Source organism: Dasypus novemcinctus, chromosome 13 (genome assembly GCF_030445035.2).
Source record: "Dasypus novemcinctus isolate mDasNov1 chromosome 13, mDasNov1.1.hap2, whole genome shotgun sequence".
In the NCBI taxonomy this organism is placed as follows: Eukaryota; Metazoa; Chordata; class Mammalia; order Cingulata; family Dasypodidae; genus Dasypus; species Dasypus novemcinctus.
Window position 1 is genome coordinate 58,010,022 of NC_080685.1, and position 24,239 is coordinate 58,034,260.

Sequence of the window (24,239 nt, forward strand, 5' to 3'; positions counted from 1 at the left end):
AGAAAGGTCTATTCTATTTAACAATACTGGACTGCCCTTGATGCTCAAATAGTGTTTATCAAATGAGTTAATGTTTTGCAATTTCCAAATATGCATTGTTCTAACCCAACTCCTGAAGGGCACGAGTTGGTGACAAAAGAGTGCACCTGGCACTGAGTCAGGCATAAACTTTATTGGGACTTATGAACAGGAGAGACACTCTGATGGCAGCTGATGGAGAATGAAAATAGCATTCCACAGAAAGATGGGAAAATGAGGGGTGATATAAGGGTTTTTAGACAAAAACATTCCATAGGTTATGCAAACAGAGTTACTGCTAGGATCACATGAAGGACACATCTGGGATCTTCTGATGTTTCCGCTATGCTCATAGGAAGGACTTTACCAAGGACATTTGCTGCTTTGGGAAGATTATGGTTTACAATACCGTCTATACATTCTATCCCCTACTGGGAGGGTTGTTAACTTTTAACTTACGTCTAGGTCATGCAGGCAGCTACGTGCTGTGGACTTGAGAAGTGGGGCATGGGTCCCCACAGCATAATGGTATGTTCTATAACAGTCCTCCAAAAATTCACGAGCCTGACTGCACATAATACTGTACTGGTGCCACAGCCGCTGCTCTGTGGAAGGTTTTGGTCCAATTTTGACATTACTTTTAGTGGCAAAGACATGCAATATATGTAGATAGCATTCTATACTTTTCAACTTAACTCTCTTGATATCCAACAAAGGTGCTTATCTGATTTCTGCAATGGATGAAAACCAACCCAGAAGCAGACTTGGCCCAGTGGTTAGGGCGTCCGTCTACCACATGGGAGGTCAGCGGTTCAAACCCCGGGCCTCCTTGACCTGTGTGGAGCTGGCCCACGCGCAGTGCTGACCCGCACAAGGAGTGCCCTGCCACTCAGGGGTGTCCCTGTGTAGGAGAGCTCCATGTGCAAGGAGTGCACCCCATAAGGAGAGCCACCCAGTGTGAAAGAAAGTTCAGCCTGCCCAGGAATGGCGCCGCACACAGGGACAGCTGACACAAGAAGATGACACAACAAAAAGAGACAGATTCCCGTGCCGCCGACAACTGAAGCGGGCAAAGAACACACAGCAAATAGACACAGAGAACAGACAACTGGGGTGGGGGGAGAAGGGGAGAGAAATAAATAAATCTTTAAAAAAAAAGACAAGGGCAAATTTGATAAACTGCTGAGGAAGCATTGATTGAGGAATTGGGATGAACACGTAAGTGGCAGTTTGAGATTATTTTATGCATCCCTAAAAGAGAAAGATTATGTTTTTTGTTTGTTGTTGTTTTTGTTTTTGAGGTACCAGAGGTCAGAAATCGAACCTGGGCCCTCATATGTGGGAAGCTGGCACTAGTTGGTTTTTTTGTTTGTTTTGCTTTTGTTGTTTGTTTTTTGTTTTTTGGGGGGAGGCATTGGAAACAGAATTCAGGACCTCCCAAGTGCTCAACCTCTTGAGCTACATCTGCTCCCAAAGATAATGTTTTTATACTAATCTATTCCTGTGGGTGTGATACCCTCTGATTGTATTATTTGATAAGATCACTTTTGGCCTTTGACAGTGATGCATGACTCAGGGTGAGTTTCCACTCTTTTGCAGACTGATAAAAACAGAGACGCAGAGAGACACAGAGAAAAAGGAAGCCTCCACATTTGATCCTGCCGCGTGAGAGAGGACTAGAGGACCACTTAAGCACGAAGCCCCCAAGAGGCTCTCTGGGTTCTGAGAGACAGGAGATTCTGGAGGGGAAGACAGAGACCTCGGCAGAGATTGGTGGCCATCTTTGCCACACGGCAGCTGACTTTGGTGAGAAAGCATCTCCGATGGTGCCTTGGTTTGGACTTTATATGGCCTTAAAACTGTACGTTTTACACCACATAAATCCCCTTTTTAAGAGCCAACTCATTTCTGATACTTTGCATTGGCTAGCCCTTTGTCAAACTAAAACAAGATGAGTCCATTTGCCTGTGACATTTGTGGGGGACATGGTGCTAGAATTCCTCTTACGGTCTGGAGAATCCAACCTCAAAGCCACTCAGCATGTGACATTAGTCAAGTCCCCCATCTTTCTAGACAGCAGTTTCCTCTAGGAGAAGATGGCTCTTAGGCCAGAGGCTGCCTTAACTCTTGATTTTGAAAACACATTAAGCTCTCCTGACATCTAACAAGCTTGTTCCATGCCCCATATTGTGGAGAGAGGAGCCCTGAGAGAAAGAAGCCCCCGGGTCTTTTTGCCAATGATGTCTGATGATACGCTCAGAGTCAGAGGCTCTTGAATTTGCCAACCTAGTTAAAAAAGTGCACAGGGTATATCATCATGAAACCTCCTGATTTCTCCATGGTTATGGTTATGTAAGTACCTCTACACTGGAGCTCCTCAGCTTCCTCTTGCTTGTGGTGTTCTCCCAGCTGTGGAACCCTGCTGGTTCCAGCCGCTGAGAGGTTTCTCTTCTCCCTATTGAGAAGCTGGGCGGGTTGGCCCAGAGGCTTCCGGGGGTGGGGCTGGCCTGCGCGCACCCTCCCCAGGGCCTTCTGCTCTCAGCTTACTGGCCTGCCCAGCGGAATGCTCCTGGGTGTGATGGTTTGGCCGGTTGCGCCTAATGTGCTGGCAGGAAGTTGATCTGCTGACACGGGCAGGGCACAAGCGGGTGCCTTTATTTGGTAGGCCTCGGACCGGCCACCAGAGCTGCCCGACAGAGGGAACAAGGTGATTGAGTGTGGCCATTTCAAGGCCTGACTTCACCCTTTACGCAACTACAGAATAGCCTGGTGCCACCGCTTGGTGGCGGGAGCCGGACACCGGCCTGGGCTCGTCCTCCGCGGACACCGGCCTGCTCACTGCGCCGCCAGTGCGCGCCCTGGCGGGCCGCCGGTTCCCACGGCAACGCCCACCCCCACCCGTCGGGGCGCTCGAGGGCCCGGCCCCGCCCCCGGCTCTGCGCGCGCGGGGCCTGCAGGCGGCCGGCGGAGCGCGGCGCGGTGCGGGGCTGGCCATGCTCCGCGGCCCGCGGCGCCCGCTCGTGCACTGCCTCCTGCTGCTGCTCCTGCTGCTCCCGGGCGCCTGCGAGCACAGAGGCGCCGCGAGGCCGCGGGAGGGCTCCGAGCAGCCGGGCGCGGGGGGGCGCTGGCCGGCCTTCCAGGGCCTGAAGGAGCGGCTGAGCGCGGCCGGCGCCCTCTCCGCACGGTACTGGGCGCTCTTCAGCTGCCAGCTGTGGCCCGAGGATTGTGACAAGGACGAGGACGCCGTCGCCGAGCCCCCGGGTAAGACCCCGCGCCGCCGCCACGGCCTGGTCCCCCCGCCGCTGGGCTCGCCCTGCCCGCGGCTCCCCGCAGCTCCGTAGGCGGGAGCCAGGGGCCGGCTGTGCCGCGGGCGAGTGGCACGCGGGTTGCAGCTGTCTGCGTCGCTCCTGCCCTCGCCCACTGTAATCTGGGCCACCAGACAGGCGCTCTATCAGCCGGCTTTTCCGTCCCACCCTGCCTTTGGTACATCGCGGGGGGCAGAGCAGCCTCTGGGGATCCGGGAAGCCCTGTCACTGTCTCCCTTCCTCCCTGGTGCAGCCCTTTTTGACTTCTCAAGACAAGCTCCCACTACCTATGCTGGCTCCCAGGCATTATTCCAAGGTGCCGTTGTTCCCCACCTTCTTGATGGCTTTGGGGACGGTCCCTTGTGAACGGACCCCTCCTACCCCGCCCTTCCCCCGTCCCCCATCCCCCAAGAACCTGCTCCTTCTCTGCTGGTTGGGGACATGCAAGGGGCAGAGCTTGGACTTGGAGTCTGGGACCTGAGTTCTGGCTGACTTTGTCACTGTTAAATCCTGTGGCTAGCTTGTAATAAGTACTATAAACATCTTTAATTTAAATCAAAAGACTTCTAAATTCCAGTGATAGGTTTATTTATTTATTTATTGTTAATGCAGGATATATTCAAATTCCAACTCACTTAAGAATTTAAAGGGCCTTGGAGCTGGCTGTGATCAGATTATTTTGGAACCCAAAGCAAGTAGGAAGAATGATCATTGCCAGCTACTGTTTGTCTCCCATTGTCTCCCTTCTAGACTACAAACTTCTTATACTGCTGGCGGACAGTTCATAAGGCATTTTTGTTGGATAAAATTGAGCCTTTGATGTGGATAAAGACCTTTTACTGGGAAACGAACTTTGGCCCAGTGGTTAGGGCGTCCGTCTACCATATGGGAGGTCCGCGGTTCAAACCCTGGGCCTCCTTGACCCGTGTGGAGCTGGCCATGCGCAGTGCTGATGCGCGCAAGGAGTGCAGTGCCACACAGGGGTGTCCCCCGCGTAGGGGAGCCCCACGCGCAAGGAGTGCGCCCGTGAGGAAAGCCGCCCAGCGTGAAAAAGAAAGAGCAGCCTGCCCAGGAATGGCACCGCCCACACTTCCCATGCCGCTGACTGCAACAGAAGCGGACAAAGAAACAAGACGCAGCAAATAGACACCAAGAACAGACAACCAGGGGAGGGGGGAATTAAATAAATAAATAAATCTTTAAAAAAAAAAAAAAAAGACCTTTTACTTCCTCAAAGCTCGAGGTGTCCACTCCTGTCCATTACCTGGAAAAGGACAAGGAAGGACCAGGGGAGAGCGGTGAAAAGTGGGTCTAGAGGGAGGACAGACCATGAGAAGGAGACCGGCTCTACTCAGTCGAGCTCTGTGGGTGGCACAAGTCTGCGTGGAGGCAGTGCGCAGCTCCCCTCTGCCCAGTCTCTGTCCCTGTCTCACAGTTCCTCCTTTTCCAGGCTGGAATCTTCACCTGTTGGGCCAGCAGTACCTGGATATCCTGACCACTTGGTACTGCAGCTTCCAGGACTGCTGTGACAGTGGGGACTGTAGGATCTCCAACAACTTTACAGGTTGGACCCCACCTGACCTGAAGGGGCTAGGGATCTGTGAGGGTGGGATGGGGACAATTCAGGGGAAATGCCTAGGGGGCAAGGGACCTGTCCTGTCCAACCTTCCCCCAAGCAGGAATTGCCACAAGATTGAAGTCAGATCTGTAATTGTGTGAGGATCTCCCTTGGGCAGGATATCAAACTGCCAGTTTTTCAGAAATAATACCGTAAAACAATGTGAAGTGGTATCATCAATGTATTTTGCATTCGTGCATTTCGAAACTGAGGCCTAAGCAGCTCCATCCAGTTTATTGAAGGAGCAGCAAAATACTTGAATGAAAAACAGGACACCCCTTTTTTAGTCTGGCACTTACTAGCTCAGATGTACGGAGCTGGTTTGGTTTGCTGGATCTTGGAGATTCATGGGAATGCCATGAATATGTCACAGCCGTCTTTGATGACTGGGAGAGGGGACACTGCCAAATGCAAGACAGGCCTCTGATACCTGAGGAAGGGGAGAGAAACTGTCCCTTGTTTAGACTGAGGGCTTCTCTGCTCATTTGCCATCTACTCCTCCTTCACCATGTCCTCCTGCCATCCCTGGGAATGTGTCCAAGGAGAAAAGGAGAATAGGTATTATCCGTTGAGCCCCTACTGTGCTAACAGCTGTGCATGGATTAACTCATAACCCAACCAATCCAATGGCCCCTAAGAGTCAGGTGGAGAGCACCAGACCTCTCTCCAAACAGGAACTGCAGCCTGCAAGCACTGCTTACCCAGGGGTTGGGAGGATCGAGCAAGAGAACTGAGGGCAATTGTGGATTGTGATTTCAAGTGTTCCTTTCTAACCCTTAGCCAAAAAATGTCTGGGTTGTCTGGGATCAGTGGGGATGCCTCAGTAGTACCATATCTTTGAGAGAAATAAGATGTTGTTTCTGATTATAATCTAATTGATATTAGCCATCACATGGATTGAAAATCCCCATACCAGCATGCCTGAGCATTCTCTCTCTGAGTCCATTTACATAAGAATTGTGACTGACCAATTAGTTCAGGTGATTTGATTTGTATATTGGCAACTTATTTTGCATTTTAACTCTCAGATTTTTAGCCTCAAGTACCAAATACATTCCGATAAAGGATTGGTGGTTCCGTTCTTTGCCAAAGGTACAGCTGATGGTCCCAGCTTTTTGCATCTCCATAAATCCACCCTAGATATGAGATCACTTACTGGGATCACTCCTGGGAGAGCCCTGTGTCCAGGGAGAGGTCTGGCTCAAGACAGAATTTGGACTATGGGTCAGGAAGTCTGAATTTGGATTTTTTGCTGACTTGGGATAAGAGCTAGGCAGGCAGTTAGCAAGTTACCTCTCTGCCTTCAAAGTGCCCATTGTTCCACCTGGGCCCGGGTACCCCAGTTGTTCTGGGGACTCAGAGACCCCTGGGCTAGATTCTCGACCTCCCCTCTGACTAGCTGCCAAACCTTGGGCAGGTCTCTCCGAGACTCCTCAGCCTTAAAGGGGGATGATAACATCTACGTTGCAGAATTTTGTGAAGGTTAATTACACAGCACTTAGCCTAGTCCTGAGCCCAGGGAAGACAGCAGCAAATGTTAATTTTCCCCACTGCATCACTTCTACTCCCGAAGCACCGCATGCCTTGGCAGGTCTGTGCGTTTCAGCTCAGTGAGGACATGATTTCTCCAGTGTCTGATCTTAGATGCTGAACTGCTAAGGCTCTTGGGGGCCTGAGGTGGCTTGAGGTCCCCACCCAACCAGCCCTGAACTCCTAGTGATGTGGGCTATGGGTGGGAGGCTGTTAGTCTCTTTGTAGATAACCTAAGTTGTATGTGTCCTGACTTGTGGGTGTGGGACAGTGAGACGCTGCAGTCCTGCCCTTGGTGACCATGGCAATGACTCCAGTCCTGGGAGGTAATTTAGCAATGCAAACTCTATGTACATACCAGCCAGTCCAGGGAGACTCTGATGGTGGTGATACCGAAGATTAAGGGGACTTGGACTTGGCCTCAAGTGGGAAATATAATATAGCCTGTGCATAAATTCAAAATCATCTAATTCTGTATCCAATCTCTAGGAATCCAGTTAAGTGATATAGGCTCTATGGGCTTTGAATGTTCAGAAAGGATTTAAGACTGAATATGTATTCAAAGTTGCATCCAGACAGAATGTGGGGAATTGCTAATTCAAGCTCACCTGAAATGTGGGCGATATGTTAATTCAAAACCTGATATGTTAATTCAAAACCTATCTGGTACTCAGGCAAACACTTAACTAACAAGGAAAGTCATTTTCTTTCGTAAAAGCACCATTTGACTCCCCACCCTGTATAAAAGGAACTTGAAAATCTTGTTTGGATTTGAAACAGAAAGCTCCCAAGTCCTCCAGCTGTCAATAAATCATTTTTTCTTTCTCAAAATCATTCCTGAGTCCTGGCCTTTCTGGACGCAAATAGTTGAACCTCTCTTGACTTCTACAACACTAGCGGTCAGTCCCTCGCCCACAAGCGGCAGCTCGCACTGTCCCTGCCTCCAAACCCTGCAGCCTCAAGGCCACCAAGAGCCAACTGTGGCTGCTTTTGACAAGTGTTTGCTGGATTGAATTCAAATGGAATTCAGTTCCATTTATTTTACTCCATAAAACATTTAGGGAGCGAGAGTGGGAGGAAACTTATCGGTGAAGGGAGGACTCTGACAGCCATTCTGGGGTGGCTTCAGGATCTTCAGGCAGGGTGCCTCTGTTCTCTCCCTTAGTTCAATCTTGATTTCTCAGACTTGACAGAAATGACAGAAAACCACCCTTGAATCCTTTCCATGGCAAAGTCTGTTCTCTGGCTTTTTGTTCTAAGGCCGAACAGGAAGAAAAACTGACCCTACCGCAGACAGTTCGGCCTCTGCCATCTGGAGCCCGCTGGAGATGGCCTGAGGGTGCCCCTCACCAAGCCCTCCTGTCTCCTAGGCCTCGAGTGGGACCTGAGGGTGCGGCTGCACGGCCAGCACGTGGCCCGGGAGCTGGTCCTGAGAACGGTGAGGGGCCACTTGGAGACACCCCGGCCGGACAAGGCCCTGGCTCTGTCGTTCCATGGCTGGTCCGGCACAGGCAAGAACTTCGTGGCACGGATGCTGGCAGAGAACCTGTACCGGGACGGGCTGGAGAGTGACTGCGTCAAGGTGTTCATCGCCATGCTCCACTTTCCTCACCCCAAGTATGTGGAGCTGTACGAGGTGAGCCGGGTGGGGCCGGGGCTGGAAAGCAGCCTGCTCCCGCCTCTGTGCTGAGAGGGGGCCCTGGTCCCAGCTCGTCCTTGCAAGAAGGTGGATGTTGGGAACCCTGGGAGGTGGCTGTGTGAGGAAGGGACAGGGAGGCAGCTGTTACAGCTAAGGCAGCATCCACGCCATCCACTCATCTGCAGGAAAGGCTGACGTTCCAGACACCAATCGCCCCATTACCCACCACACAGACGACTCTGAACTTAAACAGAATTCCTGTGTTAATTTTTCTGTTACAAAAATGATAAACTTTTGGGGAGCGGATGTGGCCCAAGCGATTGAGTGCCCGCCTTCCATGGGGGAGGTCCCAGGTTTGTTTCTGGTGCCTCCTGAAAAATCAAAAACAAACAACAAGCAAAACTAACAAAGAAAAAAAAAGTTGGGGAAGTCAATGTGGCTTAGTAGTTGAGCACCAGCTTCCCTCATACAAGGTCCAGGGTTCAGTCCCCAGCCCCCAGTACTGAAAAAAAGAAAAGAGAAAAGAAAATTAAAGGGATACCGATGCAACGTACCAGAAATCTGTTGGCTTTTATAAAGGGTATTTATTTGGGGTAAAAGCCTCCAGTTTTAAGGCTCTAAAGAGTCCAGTGCAAGGTTACTTTCTCACCAAAGTCAATTGCCACATGAAGCAAGATGGCTGCTGATCTCTGTGAGGGCTCTGCCTTCCCCTTCCCCTCTGGGTGTCCTCTCTCTTAGCTGCAGGCTGCAGAGGGCTGGTTTCTCAGGGCTTCCTCTCTCTCCTGGCATTCGGCTTGTCTCCTTCTCGGCCTTCTCAGCTGTTCTGTTCTCTTCCCAAGGTCAGCTGTAAACTCTCAGGCAAATGGCTCATCTCTTCCCAAGGCTTTAGCTGTTTGAACCTTCTCCTTTCTGTCACATGACAGAATCAAAATGACAAAGTTCTCTCCTCTGTCTTCTCCCTTGGTGAGAAAACCCCACCAAGGGAGTGGGGACTCAACCTGAGCCACGTCCTACTGACATGGTCCAATCAAAGCCCTCATCTTAACAGGTAATTTAATCAAGGGCCCCTCACCTGAATCCAATATAATCAAAGGTGTCACACCCAGAAAAATAGATTTGTTTGCAAACCTAATCTTTCTCTTTTTGGGATTCATAAAAATAATCTCAAACAATCACATTTACATTGTGGTTTATACTTAATTCCAATGCCCTAAGAATGCCCTGTGTTCACCTGTTATTCCCTCCTCCTCCCCTCAGAACCTCTGGTAACCACTATATATCAGTGTTACATGTTCTTCCATTACTACAATGTTAGTAAGTTTACCAACCTTGAGGATTGGGGATGGGGATGCCCACTCAGCTTCAGATTGAGAAGGGGCTTAGATCTTCTGGGGCAGCTGGAAGGACCTATTTTGCTTGCAGTTGTAGATACTCTCTCTTTTGGGGGATGGGTGTTGTCCATCATCAACATTTTGTTAGTTGTCCTGGGTGAGTCCAGTGAACAGGAGAGTAGGTGTTGGCCACAACTCTTCTGAGATTCAGGGCTCAACTGGAACATGAACAAACCAAAGATTTAAGTCTCTGAGACATGTATTTAGTGAGTATAGTGCTGATTATAGGCTCAAATAAAAGGGGTAGAAGAATCATGTGTAGAGAAATTATGAGTCTACCTCTGTTATACTGGGGAAATGGGTTGTCATATATTTCAAGGTAAGGCCTGCTGTATTAGTCAGTCAAGGGGTGCTGATGCAAAATACCAGAAATGGGTTAGTTTTTATGAAGGGTATTTATTTGGGGTAGAAGCTTACAGTTGCCAGGCCATGAAGCCTAAGTAACTTCCCTCACCAAAGTCTGTTGCCACTTGTTGGGGCAAGATGGCTGCCGCCTCTGCCAGGGTTCAGCTTCCTGGGTTCCTCTCTTCCTGGGGCTTGCTTCTCTCTGGGCTCTGCTGCTCTGCTAGCTCCACAGTGTCAGCTGTAGACTCTCAGGCATACAGCTCGTCTCTCTTCCCCAGGCCTCTGCCGTGTCTAATGGAACCTTCTCTGTGTGTTTACTTCCCAGGCTCCAGATCAAAACTCTCACCTCCCTTGTCTGAGGTGAGGGTTCTACTGACGTGACCCAGTCAAAGCCTTAATCATTATTTAATCAAGCACAAGTGAAACCACTGAATTCAATATAATCTAATATGCCCAGAGGAATAGACCAGTTTACAACATAATCCATTATTTATTTTGGACTTAATAAACAATATCAAACTGCCACACCTACCGATGAGGTTCTGATTTCAAGGTGTGTGCCTTGCCTGTAGTATCTGGAGGGCTCTAGAGCCCTCAGGAGCACCCCTGCCTGAGGCTTTTGTTTTCTGTGGCAGACAGTGAGATCCACCTGAGATGTGTGTAAGTGTAGCCTCTGGAATGACCTCCTGACTAATTTTGAAATCTCTTAGTTTAAAAACTCTTTTGTATTTAATGTTTCCCCCTTTTGGTCACTGGTCACGGCATTTTGGTGTACTTCCTTCAAGCCTTTCCCCTATGCGTATGTGGTTTTATGACATTGTAATTATATTGGACAGAGCGTTGCATATCCTGCTTGAAGGGTGGAAAAAGCACATGTCATCAGTGATTTCCCGTCTTTCCATAATGGCTTGTTATTTGCCAACAAGCGGATGGACAAAAATTTCTTAGCGGCTCCACTATTATGGTTTTTTTCTAATCCAGACATGTAATATTTATATATATTTTTTCTTTTTTATTCTTTTCTTCAATTGGGACATGTAATATTTAAAATAAGCCAGAAGGTAACTGAAATCCCTTGCAGTATAGCAGAGATGCCTGCACCTCACTTCGGCTTTCAATTCTAGTAGCTGGAGTGTGTTAACCTGGGAAGATCGACTCGTTGAGGGCAGTGACTGTCTGGGTCACCTGCCAGGTTCAACATGACCTTTAAGGCGAGACAAAGTGAACTGTCCTGAACCAATGGCTGGGCCTTCCCAGGAAGAACTATCTGGTTCTGTCTGTGACAAAACTACTGTGGACCCCAGCTTCCCACAGTGGAAGTGGACACTTACACACACTCTTACACCCCGTGCACCCTCACACACACACGTACACACACTCACTCACTTTCGGGTGGCTGGTGCTGAAGTCGTAGTCTAGGGAAGCTCGAGCAGGATCGAGTGTGGACTCTCCGGCAGGAGCTGGCCCCAAATAACGTATTCTTTACCCTGTTCTCCCAGTGAAAATGGTAAAGAAACTTCTTTTCAATTGAGGGCTGTCCTGCTTGGGGTTGGAAACTCACTACAGCCCTGCGTGGGAGCCCCCAGGTTGTGGGTTGGGTATCCCCCAGACACGCCCTCACTGAGCTTGCCTCTCTGGGTGTCAGCTCAGGGCAGGTGACCGTGGCTGCCTCTGGGCTCTTGAGCCTCCCCTCTGCCTATCACCCCATCCCTCTCTTGAGAGCTAGCTGGCTGTTGGTTCTGGGATGGTACCGCATCCCAGAGGGCGCTGCAGCGGGGGCCTCTTCCCTCGAGCAGGCATGGCTTCTCCCCACTCCGGTCCACACACAGCATGCCCTCTACCCAGGCTGGCTCCACCTGGCTTGGCTTTCTTTTTTAGACAGTTTTTATTTTTTTAAGATTTATTTTTTTATTTTTATTTATTTCTCTCCCCTACCCCCCCCCCAGTTGTCTGTTCTCTGTGCCCATTTGCTAGGTGTTCTTCTATGTCCGCTTATGTTCTTGTCAGTGGTGCCAGGAATCTGTATCTCTTTTTTTGTTGCATCATCTTGCTGCGTCAGCTCTCTGTGTGTGTGGCACCACTTCTGGGCAGGCTGCACTTTTTTTTGCACTGGGCAGCTCTCCTTTCGGGGCGTACTCCTTGCGCGTGGGGCTCCCCTATGCAGGGGACACCCCTGTGTGGCGGGGCACTCCCTGTAAACATCAGCACTGTGCGTGCACCAGCTCACCACATGGGTCAGGAGGCCCTGGGTTTGAACCCTGGACCTCCCATGTGGTAGGGAGACACTATCAGTTGAGCCAAATCCACTTCCTTGGCTTGGCTTTCAAAGCTGAGGGTGTATAAGAATCACCTGGGAAGTCTGTTAAAGTGCGCATGCCTTAGCCCTGCCCAGGAGGCTTGGATTTGGTAGTTCTAGGTGGAACCTGGCCCCAGGAGATCCAAAGCAAGTGGTATAAGGACCCTGGAGAACAGGGCACTAGTGGCTACGGTGGGGGCGCGCCTCCCCTGCTCCCCTCCCCACAGATTCCCCAGCAGCCCCCTTTGTCCTGTGCAGGAGCGGCTAACAGGACAGATCCGGGAGACACAGCAGCGCTGTCGCCAGACCCTGTTCATCTTTGATGAGGCGGAGAAGCTACACCCGGGGCTTTTGGAGGCCCTTGCGCCACACCTGGAGCGCTGGGACCCCCAGGGCCTCAAGGCTGAGTCCCCAAGAACTATCTTTATTTTTCTCAGGTGAGGTCTGAGGAACAGCCATCTGGCGGGGTGGGCAGTGGGAAAAAGAACCCCTTGCCTGGGTGCTGCCTGGGCCAGTCTTGGGGGGTGTTCCCGGCCTGTTAGCTGGAGCCTCTCGTGGGTTGCAGACCCCTTTCCTCAAGGGAACCAACACAAAGCCCAGTGCAGGAAACAGAAGCCCGTATGGATGGAAGCAGGGATGGGGAAGCCAGTCTCCCTGCTTCAGGCCCATTCTACCCCCAAGGCACCGCTGAGGGATTCTGACCCCCTCCTCCCCCACCTCCCCCAGCACAAACTGCCTAGTTACCTTGGAGGACTGGCCTAGAGAAAAGAGGTTGTCCCTCGCCTGGCTTTCCTCCCGTGCTTTGTGGTTCTCAGGACTGTGAGGAGGGGCCCCTCAAACTCTGCCTCTTCCTTCTCTCCTTTCTCTCTCTCAGAGCACCTATGTAGTTAGATTTGTAACACCACTGTTCTCCCTGTCACTGGCAGTGCCTAGAACAATTCCAGCCAGTAGATGCTCAACAGATGTCTGCTAATGCTGGCTCTCAGAATATTTAAACAATTTTCCAAGGTTCAAAGAGCTGATAGAGCCAAGAATTGAGCCTGGATGTCTCTGGAACTCCAGGACCAAGTCACTCAACCACTGCAGTACACTTTCTGTGCTTGGGGCTGGAGCTCTTGATAGAAACTAGCAAGTTCAGTTAGTTTCAACAATGTTGACTCAACTGGAATGTTTTGCAAGCAGCTTCTTGTCTCAGAGTAGAAAATAAACCAATGTCTCTCTCACTGCCCCACCCCATCTTCCTCAGGCCAGTACATGCCCGTTGGGAGATGTTTTAGAGCTTTACTGAGTATCTTGTTGGGATGGGGGCTGGTGTTTCACCCAGCTTGGAGCATGTGAAGGGGTGTTGGCCTGTGGAAGGCAGATCTTATTTCATTGTGCACCCAGAAGACAAGGTGGAACAGATTTAAGTTGTTACTGGTTTTGGATTTTGGTGTATTGATGGCAAGCCCTTCCTGGCTAGAAGTCAGGCTTGTGGGACCCTACAGTGCATTAGGGTGGGACTGTCCCAAGGTGATTTCAAGAGAAAATCAGAGCTATCTGATGAGTGCCTAGAATTAGGAGGTGGGGACAGTAAATTCTTCAAATTAATTCTCTGCCCCAGGTTCTAAATCACTTAGCATTTTCTGGGGCAGCCTGAGGATTGGATCACCTCCAAAAGGCAGAGGAGGCCAAACAGAGGGGAATCTCGTTTGTTCCCTAAGGCTTCTCTGCCTAAGCCCTTATTTTCCTGCATGATTGGGAAGGGGGTGGGGGGCTGGAAGTCCAGGGGACCCTCTGACCCATTTCTGCAGAAGCCCCTTTTCCCACTATTGGCCGAGACTCAACGGAACCAAGCATGTCTGTTCCCACTAACTCGGGAATCCCTTTCACTTTCGTGCTTGAGCAGCTTCTCCTGGGCTTCCTGTCCATTCTACATGTTTCTTCTCCTGCCTGTCCACCTCGTGGCCCCCACTGCCCTGCCGCCTCCTGGCAGTGCTGACTTTCCCACTCAGCTATCATCGGAAAACCTTCATTCTTCCCCACGGATCTCCTGGGCCAAGATTTCCTCATGTGTCTCAGGTGACGCGCTGCCGTGAAGCACTTGTTTGCCTTTGTAGTAATATGTTGGTCGTTTACCTGGTGGCAGCGGCCTGCTCCCTCTCCCACCTCCCCGGCCTGCCAGCCTGCCTCTCCCGTTCCCCCAGTGCCCTGGGCTTTGTGGACCTTCTGAGGCCACGTGGTCGCTAACTGGCCCGACCGGGGTTGAGGCAGGGCAGGGAAGTCCCTGGGGAAAAAGCCACCAAGGGGAAGCTGACCTGCCTTGAAAGACATTCTTCCAGGGAATGGAGAGGTCATGCCTGCCCTCGAGGAGACTTTGATCCCTCCGGGGAGGACATGACACGGATGGGAAAGGGCCCCTTAAAAAGCTGTGGCCACTGGTTCTAGCAGCTCTGGTACAGGCCTCTCACCCAGTGCTGGGGTCTCAGGGAGCGGCGCCCCCTCTACCCAGCCAGGGACCTGCCTCCCAGTGTGCTCTCCACCCTCAGCCTGTGCTTGGGCACCTGGAGGCTTCAGGTGTTCAGGTGAAGGGCAAGGGAAGACACTCCAGTTGAGTCTCTGGACTTAACTTCCCCCTTTATGACTGGGATTCTTGTGTTTGAAAGAAAAGCACAGCTGATTCAAATTGCCAATGTGACCAAGTCAGCCTCTGCTGTAGGGCCAGAGAGTTAATCTGGAAACAGCTAGCAGTTTACCTTTGAGATGGAGGTGCCAGTGGCTCTGCTGGCCTGCCCTCTGGTGGCATATGGTGACAGGAGAGGGAGGAGGTGGCAGCTGAAGCTGTGAGTTTAGCGTGCTGTGCGCTGAACTGCCCCAGCCCTCAGAAGCCAGTTTTTCATTCAGGTGTAGAGAATTTGGGGGGCCCACTGGCCAGTTACCAGAAAACTAACTTTGACTTCTTTCACCTTTTCTACCAAGTTTAGAAGGCTACAGAATGGGGTTAGGTGGCCGGAGGTCTTAGGGTTACGGAGAAAGATGGAACCTGAGAGCTTGAGGCTATTGTCCCTGTTCTAGTGAAGCTGTAAAATGAAGAAGAGTAAGGAATGCCTGTCTTTATTGGGCTGTTGTCAGGAAAAGGATAGAAAGGCCGCTGAAAATTTAAAAGAACCATATAAATGTAAAGTACTCCTGGAGTCCTAGGACTTTGTACCCTAGCATTTAGAAAATGCTCAGTGTAGCTGTTGACTGAGTGGAGGGCACCTGAGATTGGTCCAGTTCTCTTATTTTACAAATGAGGAAACTAAGGCTCAGAAATTAATTGGTTCTATAGGAAAGACTTAGGGTTGTGTTTGTTACTGGATCGTAATCTGGAGTGGCCTTCGAGTCTCCTTCTTTGGAGGTCTTGTGGGTAAAGAACGAGGCTGGTGAGATGATTAATTGATGTTGTCCTGTCTCAGAGCCAGGGGGCCCCAGCGGCGCCTTCTGACCCCTTCAGACCTCGCTCGTGGTCAATCTAGCCTGTCAGTGGTGCCTCCTAAAAGGATTTTTTTTTTATTAGAGAAATTGTAGGTTTATATAAAAATCATATAGAAATTAGAGTTCCTATACTCCCCCATCCCCCCAGTTTTCCCTATTATTGCTAATTTTCATTAGTGTGGTACTTTTCATACAATTAATGAAACAGTGTTGTTATAATCTTGCTATTAACTAAGTCTACAGTTTTCATTAGAGAATGTCTATTTGAGTCTTTATTCCATTTGTTAGTTGGGTTGCTTGTCTCTTTATTGCTGAGTTGTAGGATTTCTTTACATATTCTGGATATTAAATCCTTATCAGATACGTGGTTCACAAATATTTTCTGCAGGTTGTCTTTTTACTTTCATGATAAAGTCCTTTGCACTAAAATTTTACATTTTGATGTCACCATTTGTTTTTTCTTTGCTTGCTCGTGCTTTTGGTGTAAAGTCTAAGAAACCATTGCTTAACACAAGGTATTGAAGATATTTCCCTATGTTTTCTTCTAGGAGTTTTATAGTTTGAGGTCTTATATTAAGGACTTTGATTTTGAGTTAATTTTTGTATATGGTATGAAGTATGAGTCCACCCTCATTCTTTTGTATATGTTATCCAGTTCTCCCAACACTATTTGTTGAATTGACTATCCTTTTCCCATTGAGTGGACTGGGCATCCTTGTCAAAAATTAGTTGGCCATAATTTTTATTGGGATTGAGTTAAATCTGTAAATCTGTTTGGGTAGGATAGACATCTTAATGATGTTTAGTCTTCCTATCCATGAACAGGGAATATTCTTCCGTTTATTTAGATCTTCTTTGATTTCCTTTAACAACGCTGTGAAGTTTTCTGCATACAGGTCGTTTACATCTTTAGTTAAGTTTATTCCTAGATATTTGATTCTTTTAGTTAATATCGTAAATGGAATTTTTTTCTTGATTTCCTTCTCAGATTGCTCATTATTGGTGTACAGGAATGCGACTGATTTTTGTATGTTAAATTTACCTCCTGCCACTTTACTGAACTCATCAGTTCTAGAAGCTTTGTTGTAGATTTCTTAGGGCTTTCTAAGTACAGGATCATGTCATCTATAAATAGTGAAAGTTTTACTTTTTCCTTTCCAATTTAGATGCCTTTTATATCTTTTTCTTGACTATGTGCTCAAGAAAGTACTTCTAACACAATGTTAAATAAGAGCAGTGACAGTGGGCATCCTTGCCTTGTTCCAGATTTTTTTTTTTTTAAAGACTTGATTTGGACATTTTCACAGCCTCGGTACTATAAACCCTTTTTTTTTTTTAAGATTTATTTTTTATTTATTTCTCTTCCCTCCTCCCCACCCCCCAGTTGTATGCTTTCTGTGCCCGTTCACTGTGTTCTGTGTTCTGTGTCCCCTTGTATTCTTGTCGGTGGCACCGGGAATCTGTCTCTTTTTATTGCGTCATCTTGCTGCATCAGCTCTCTGTGTGTGCGGCGCCACTCCTGGGCAGGCTGCACTTTTTTCATGTGTGCAGCTCTCTTTGCAGGGTGCACTCCTTGTGCATGGGGCTCCCCTACATGGGGATGCCCCTGGGTGGCACGGCACTCCTTGCGCGCATCAGCATACGCATCAGCACATGCATCAGCATCAGCATGGGCCAGCTCACCACATGGGTCAGGAGGCCCTGGGTTTGAACCCTGGACCTCCGATGTGGTAGATGGACGCTTTATCAGTTGAGCCAAATCTACTTCCTGGTACTGTAAACTTTTAATGTAATAAATTTCCATTATAAAAGCCAACCCATTTCTCATATATTGCTTCCCAACTGCTTTTACCAAACTGAAACCATATGCCTCTCATTGTGCTGGTTCCATGCTGTTTGATTACTGTAGCTTTGTAATAAGTTTCAAAATTAGGAAGTGTGAGTCTTCCAACTTTATTCTTTTTCAAGATGTTTTTGACTATTCAGGGCCTCTTACCCTTCCATATGAATTTTACTTTATTTTGTTTTATATTTCAATTATATCTTATTATATGTGTGTGTGTGTATATATATATATATATATTTATACATATGTTTTTAGATACCAGAGATTGAACATGGGGCCTCATATATGGGGAGCCAGCGCTCCACCACTGAGCCACATCAACTCCCCTGAGTTGGTCCTGTCGCCTGTTTTCTTGCTGGGTTTTTGTTGTTGTTGTTGTTTGCTTTTTTAGGAGGTACCGGGGACCAAACCCAGGACCTCTCATGTGGGAAGCAGGACTCAACCACTTGAGCCATGTCTGCTCCCTGTGAATTTTATTACTGGCTTTTCCATTTCTGTGAAGAAAGCTGTTGAAATTTTTATTGGGATTGCACTGAATCTGTAAATAACTTTGGGTAGAATTGACATCTTTATAATATTTAATCTTCCAGTCTGTGAACATGGAATATATTTTTCTTTTTTTTAGGTCTTCCTTAATCTCTTTGGTTTTAGCTATTTTTATGAACAAGTCCTTTACATCCTTGGTTTAATTTATTTCTAGATATTTAATTCTTTTAGTTGCTGTTGTAAATGGAATTTTTTCTTGATTTTCTTCTTCAGACTGTATAATAGTAGTGTAGAGAAACACTACTCATCTTTGTGTCAGTAGTGTACCCTGCCACTTTGCTGACTTCATTTATTAGCTCTAGTAGCTTTGTTGTGGATTTTAAGATTTTTAAAGATTTTTTATATACCAGATCATGTCAACTGCAAACAGGGAAAGCTTTACTTCTTCCTTTCCAATTTTTCTTGACTAATTTCTCTGGCTAGAACTTCCAGTACAAAGGTGAATGATTGAGATGACAGTGGGCATCCCTGTCTTACTCCTGACCTCAGTGGGAAAGCTTTCAGTCTTTCACCATTGGGTATAATGTTAGCTGTAGGTTTTCATATTTGCCCTTTTTATGTTAAGGAAATTTCCTTCTATTCCTAGTTTTCTAACTGTTTTTATCAAGATTGGATGATGGATTTTTATTTTCCAAATGTCTTTACTGTGCCAATTGAGATGATCATGTATTTTTTCCTTTATTTTGTTAATGTGGTATATTACATTAATTTTTTTGTTTTCCGTTGAACCACTCTTGCATATCTAGGGTAAATCCCTCTAGATCATGACATGTAATATTTTTGATGTGCTGTTGGATTCAGTTTGCTAGTATTTTATTGAAGAATTTTGCATCTATACTCATAAGGGATATTGGTCTATATTTTTATTTTCTTGTATCTTTATCTGGTTTCAGTATGAGGGTAATATTGGCTTCATAGAATGAGTAAAGAAGTGTTCCCTCCTCTTCAATTTTTTGGAAGAGTTAGAGCAGGATTGGCATTAATTCTTCTTGAAATGCTTGGTAGAATTCCCCTGTGAAGCCATCTGGTCTTTGGCTTTTATTTTTCTTTCTTTTTTAAAGATTTATTTTATTTACTTATTAATTCCCCTTCCCCTATTATTTTGAGCTTGCTGTTTGCTCTCTGTATCTGTTGGTTGTGTGCTCGGCATCTTTTTTTTTTTTTTTAGGAGACACAGGGAACTGAACCTGGTACCTCCCATGTGGTAGGTGGGTGCCCAACTTCTTGAACCACATCCGCTTCCCTTGGGCTTTTCTTTGTTGGGATCCTGGGGTGTTTTTGATAACCAATTCAATCTCTTCACTTGTTATGAGTTGTTAAAATACTCTATTTATTTTAAAGTCAATGTAGGGAGTTTGTATGTTCCTAGTAATTTGCCTGTTTCATCTAGGTAATCTAATTTGCTGGTGTACAGCTGTTCATAGTTTCATAGTATCTTCTTATAGACCTTTATATTTCTTTTGGGTCAGTAGTAATGTCCCCCACTCTCTTTCCTTTCTTTCTTTCTTTTTTTTTTTTTTTTTGAGGCACAGGGAACGGAACCTGGAACCTCCCATGTGGGAAACAGGCACTCAACTGCTTGAACCATATCTGGTCCCTCCTCCCATTCTTTTTATGTATTTATTTTTGTCTTATTTTCCCCCTATCTGGTTGTGTCATTGTCTTGGGGCCTGTGCCTCCTCCAGACAGGTCTGGGAAGCTTTTTCTTTTTTTTACCAGGAGGTCCCGGGGATTGAACTTGGGGATTGGCTTGGGTAAACACAAGCCCAATTGCTTGACCCACAGCCGCTTTCCAACCCCATTCATTTTTTTTTGGTGGGGGGAGGTGCTAAGTGGCTTTATTAGAGAAAGCCAGGGTTACAAAGAACTTAAGAGTTGGTATTAGGACCCTTCTTCTTGCCAAAGGTGGGCACAACATTGACAAAATGCCGGTTGTACTGCATCTGCCGCTTGGCCTGGCCCGCCTTTTTCTTATTCTCCTGTTTGGCCACCATGGGAGCTGACCTCTCACTTTCACAGCCCGGGCCAAGGAACCATGGACTTTACCTCCAAGCATGTGTCTGGCTACTTCCAGAGTGGTCAGGGCCTCCTCCCCACACTGGCCCAGGGTAGCCTCATTATCCAGGTGCATGCCTACAAGGAGCACAACTTGATCTTCCAAGGCAATGCCCTCCCTTGACACTACACAGGCCTTGTTCTGGGTGACTGTTTCCTGACCTGTCACCTCGAGGGTGTGTAGTTCCTGGGCACAGACAAAGACCTGCACGTTGGCGACTGAGCCAAGGCCACTGTTGCTGCTGCACCAAAGCTGGAGTCAAGAAAGAGGAAGGAACAAGAGTGTGTGCTTTCTCACTGCCTGCTGAGTGTAATGTCACTACTCCCCATTCATTTTTTAAAGATTTTTTTCTCTCCCCACCCCCCCACCCCCGTTGTCTGCTCTCTGTGTCCATTCACTGTGTGTTCTTCTGTGTCCGCTTGTATTATCAGGCAGCACTGGGAAACCGCGTGTGTGTAGTGCCACTCCTGGGTGGGCTGCACTTTTCTCACACAGGGTGGCTTTCCTCATGGGGTGCACTCCTTGCGCATGGGGCTCCCCTACATGGGGGCGCCCCTCCGTGACATGGCACTCCTTGTACGCAACAGCACTGTGCATGGGCCAGCTCACCACATGGGTCAGGAGGCCCTGGGTATTGAACTGGGTCCTCCATATGGTAGGCAGATGCTTTATTGGTTGAGCCACGTCCGCTTTTCCTTCCCATTCATTATTTTTTTAAAGGAAACTTTTTTTTATTTTTATTTTTTTTAAGATTTATTTTTTATTTATTTCTCTACCCTCCCCCCAAGTTGTCTGCTCTCTGTGTGCATTCGCTGTGTCGTCTTCTGTGACTGCTTCTATCCTTTATCAGCGGCACCGGGAATCTGTGTTTCTTTTTGTTGCGTCATCTTGTGTCAGCTCTCCGTGTGTGCGGCGCCATTCTTGGGCAGGCTGTACTTTTTTTGTGCTGGGCGGCTCTCCTTATGGGGCGCACTCCTTGCACATGGGGCTCCCCTACGCGGGGGACAACTGTACATGGCACGGCACTCCTTGTGCACATCAGCACTGCGCATGGGCCAGCTCCACACGGGTCAAGGAGGCCCAGGGTTTGAACTGCGGACCTCCCGTGTGGTAGGCGGACACCCTAACCACTGGGCCAAGCCCGCTTCCCCCCATTCATTTTTGAATTCAGATATTTGCATCCTCTTTTTTTTTCTTTTATCATTCTAGCTAAAGGTTTATTGATTTTTGTTAATTGATTTCTTTCCCCCAAATAATCAACTTTTGGTTTCATTGATTCTATTGTTTTGTTTTTGTTTTTTTAAAAAATTCTGTATTTCATCTATTTCCACATTAATCTTTATTTCCTTCCCATCTGTTTACTTTGGGTTTCTTTTTTTTTTTTTTTTTTAAAGATTTATTTATTTGTTTATTTCTCTCCCCTACCCTCCCCCACCCCGGTTGACTGTTCTCTGTGTCTGTTTGCTGTGTTTTCTTTGTCCGCTTCTGTTGTTGTCAACGGCATGGGAATCTGTGTTTCTTCTTGTTGTGTCAGCTCTCCGTGTGTGCGGCACCGTTCCTGGGCACACTGAACTTTCTTTCGTGCTGGGCGGCTCTCCTTACGGGGCGCACTCCTTGTGCGTGGGGTTCTCCTATGCAGGGACACCCCTGCATGGCAGGGCACTCCTTGCGCGCATCAGCACTGTGCATGGGCCAGCTCCACATGGGTCAAGGACCCCGTGGTTCAAATCCCGGGCCTCTCATGTGGTAGACGGACGCTCTAACCACTGGGCCAAGTCTGCCACCCCACTTTGGGTTTCTTTTGCCCGTCTTTTTCTAGTTCTTCCTGGTGTGAGGTAAGAGCTCTCATTCGAGATGCTTCTTTTTTTTCTTTTTTTTTAAAAAGATTTATGTATTTATGTATTTCTCTCCCCTTCCTTCCTGGTTGTCTGTTCTCTGTGTCTATTTGCTGTATCTCCTTTGTCCGCTTCTGTTGTTGTCAGCAGCACCGGAATCTGTGTTTCTTTTTGTTGCGTCATCTTGTTGTGTCAGCTCTCCGTGTGTGCGGCACCATTCTTGGGCAGGCTGCACTTTCTTTCACGCGGGATGGCTCTCCTTATGGGGCGCACTCCTTGCGCCCCTACACAGGGGACCAGGGCACTCCTTGCATGCATCAGCACTGCGCATGAACCAGCTCCACACGGGTCAAGGAGGCCCGGGGTTTGAACCGCGGACCTCCCATGTGGTAGACAGATGCCATAACCACTGGGCCAAGTCTGCTTCCTGCTTCTTTTTTAATATGGACATTTATAATTATACATTTCCTACTCAGCATTGCTTTTCCATGGCATTTGCCTTTGGTATATTGTGTTTTCATTTTCATTCACTTCAAGGTATTTCCTAATTTTCTTGTGATTTCTTCTTTGACCATTGGTTGTTTAAGAGTGTATAATTTGCAAATATTTGCAAATTTTCTATTTTATTCCATTGTGGTTTGAAAATATACAATGAATGTTTCCATATTTTTAAAATTTATTCAGTCTTGATTTGTGATCTAACATGTTCTATCCTGGAGAATGACCCATGTGTGCTAGAGAAGAATGTGTTCTTTTTGGCTCTCCTAAGTTTTTTACTTAAAGTCTATTTTATCTGGTAAAGTATAGCCATCCAACTCTCATTTGGTTACTATTTGTGTAGAATATGTTTTCCATCGTTTCACTTTCAACCTACTTGTGTCTTTGGATTTAAGGTGAGTCTCTTGTAAACAGGATATAGTTGGGTCATAAATTTTTCTCCATTGTGCCAATCTCTGCATTATGACTGGAGAATTTAATCCATTTACATTTAAAGTAACTGCTGATAATGCAGTGTTTTGTTTTGTTTTTTGTGGCAAGTATTTTATCTCAGTCTATGCTATGTTTTAAAACATGAAGTTCACTTTATTATTTTTAAAAAGTTTTCAATTTGCATGCAGTCAAATTTATATGCCTTTTCTCCTTAGGATTTTTGTGTTCTTAAAAATTTCAAACAAGCACTCCTCTTTTTCCTTGATTACTCCAGTAACCTCTAATCTACTTTCCATCTCTGAAAATATACTGTGTTTAGTTATCTCTAATAAGTGATTTCATGCACTTTTTGTCCTTAGGTGCCCTGCTTATTTCATTGAGCATAATGTTTTTAAGGTTATTCCATGTTTTGGTACATCTTATAATACCCATTTGTCTTATGGCCAAAAACATTCCATTGTGTATAAGTACCACATTTTGTGTAGCCCTTCATTTGTTGATGGATATTTGGGTTATTTCCGGCTTTTGTCTATTGTGAATAATGCTGCTATAAACAGTAGTATACAAGCATTGTTTATGACCCTGTTTTCACTCTTGGGATATATACCTAGAATTGGGATTTCTAGGTCAAACAGTACTTCTGTATTTAACTTTTTGAGGAACTGCCATATGGTTTTTCATAGTGGCTGTACCATTTTACATTCCTACCCACAATACGTTAGAGTTCCAATTTCTCTGCATCCTCTCCAACACTTATTTTTTTAGATAATAGCCACCCTTGTAGGTTTGAACTTGTATCTCATTGTGGTTTTGATTTCCATTTTTCTAATGGCTATAATAATGTTGAACTTTTTTTTCATGTGTGTATTGGCTGTTTGTATATCTTTAAAGAAATGTCTGTTCAAGACCTTGGCCATTTTGTAATTGGGTTGCTTGTCTTTTTGTTGCGTTGCAAAAATTCTTTGTATATTTTGGGTAGTAAGCCCTTATCTAATATATCGTTTAAAACTATTTTCTCCCATTTTGTAGGTTGTCTTTTTTTCACTTTTTTGATAGTTTCCTTCAATGTACAAAATTTTAAAATTTTTATGAAATCAAATATACCATTTCTTTTGCTGCTCATGCTTTTGGTGTCATATTTAAGAATCCACCATCATATCCCAGATCATGAAGATTTGCCCCTGTTATTATCTAAGAGCTATAGTTTCAGCTCTTATATTTAGATCCTTGATCCACTTTGAGTTGATTTTTATATATGCTATGAGGTAGGGGTCTAATTAACTTCATTTTTCTGAATATGGATATCCAGTTTTCTCAACACCATTTGTTGAAGAGACTGTTCTTTCCGCACTAAATGTACTTGGCAACTTCATCAAAATTCAATACATCCTCTGGAAAAGTTTCTTTCAGAAACAACTAATAAAAGGA

The 24,239-nt window shown here is 46.7% G+C and overlaps 1 protein-coding gene across 1 annotated transcript in view; it reads left to right on the plus strand.

The window, feature by feature from the left end:
• Window positions 1–2,950: 2,950 nt before the first annotated feature.
• TOR3A (torsin family 3 member A) overlaps window positions 2,951–24,239 on the plus strand; it is a 46,021-nt gene continuing 24,732 nt past the window's right edge. The window contains exons 1-4 of the mRNA XM_004478227.4: window positions 2,951–3,279; window positions 4,774–4,887; window positions 7,842–8,107; window positions 12,401–12,579. Coding sequence (XP_004478284.1) covers window positions 3,012–3,279; window positions 4,774–4,887; window positions 7,842–8,107; window positions 12,401–12,579 — 827 coding nt within the window. The 5' untranslated portion in view covers window positions 2,951–3,011. The remainder of the gene's footprint in view (window positions 3,280–4,773; window positions 4,888–7,841; window positions 8,108–12,400; window positions 12,580–24,239) is intronic.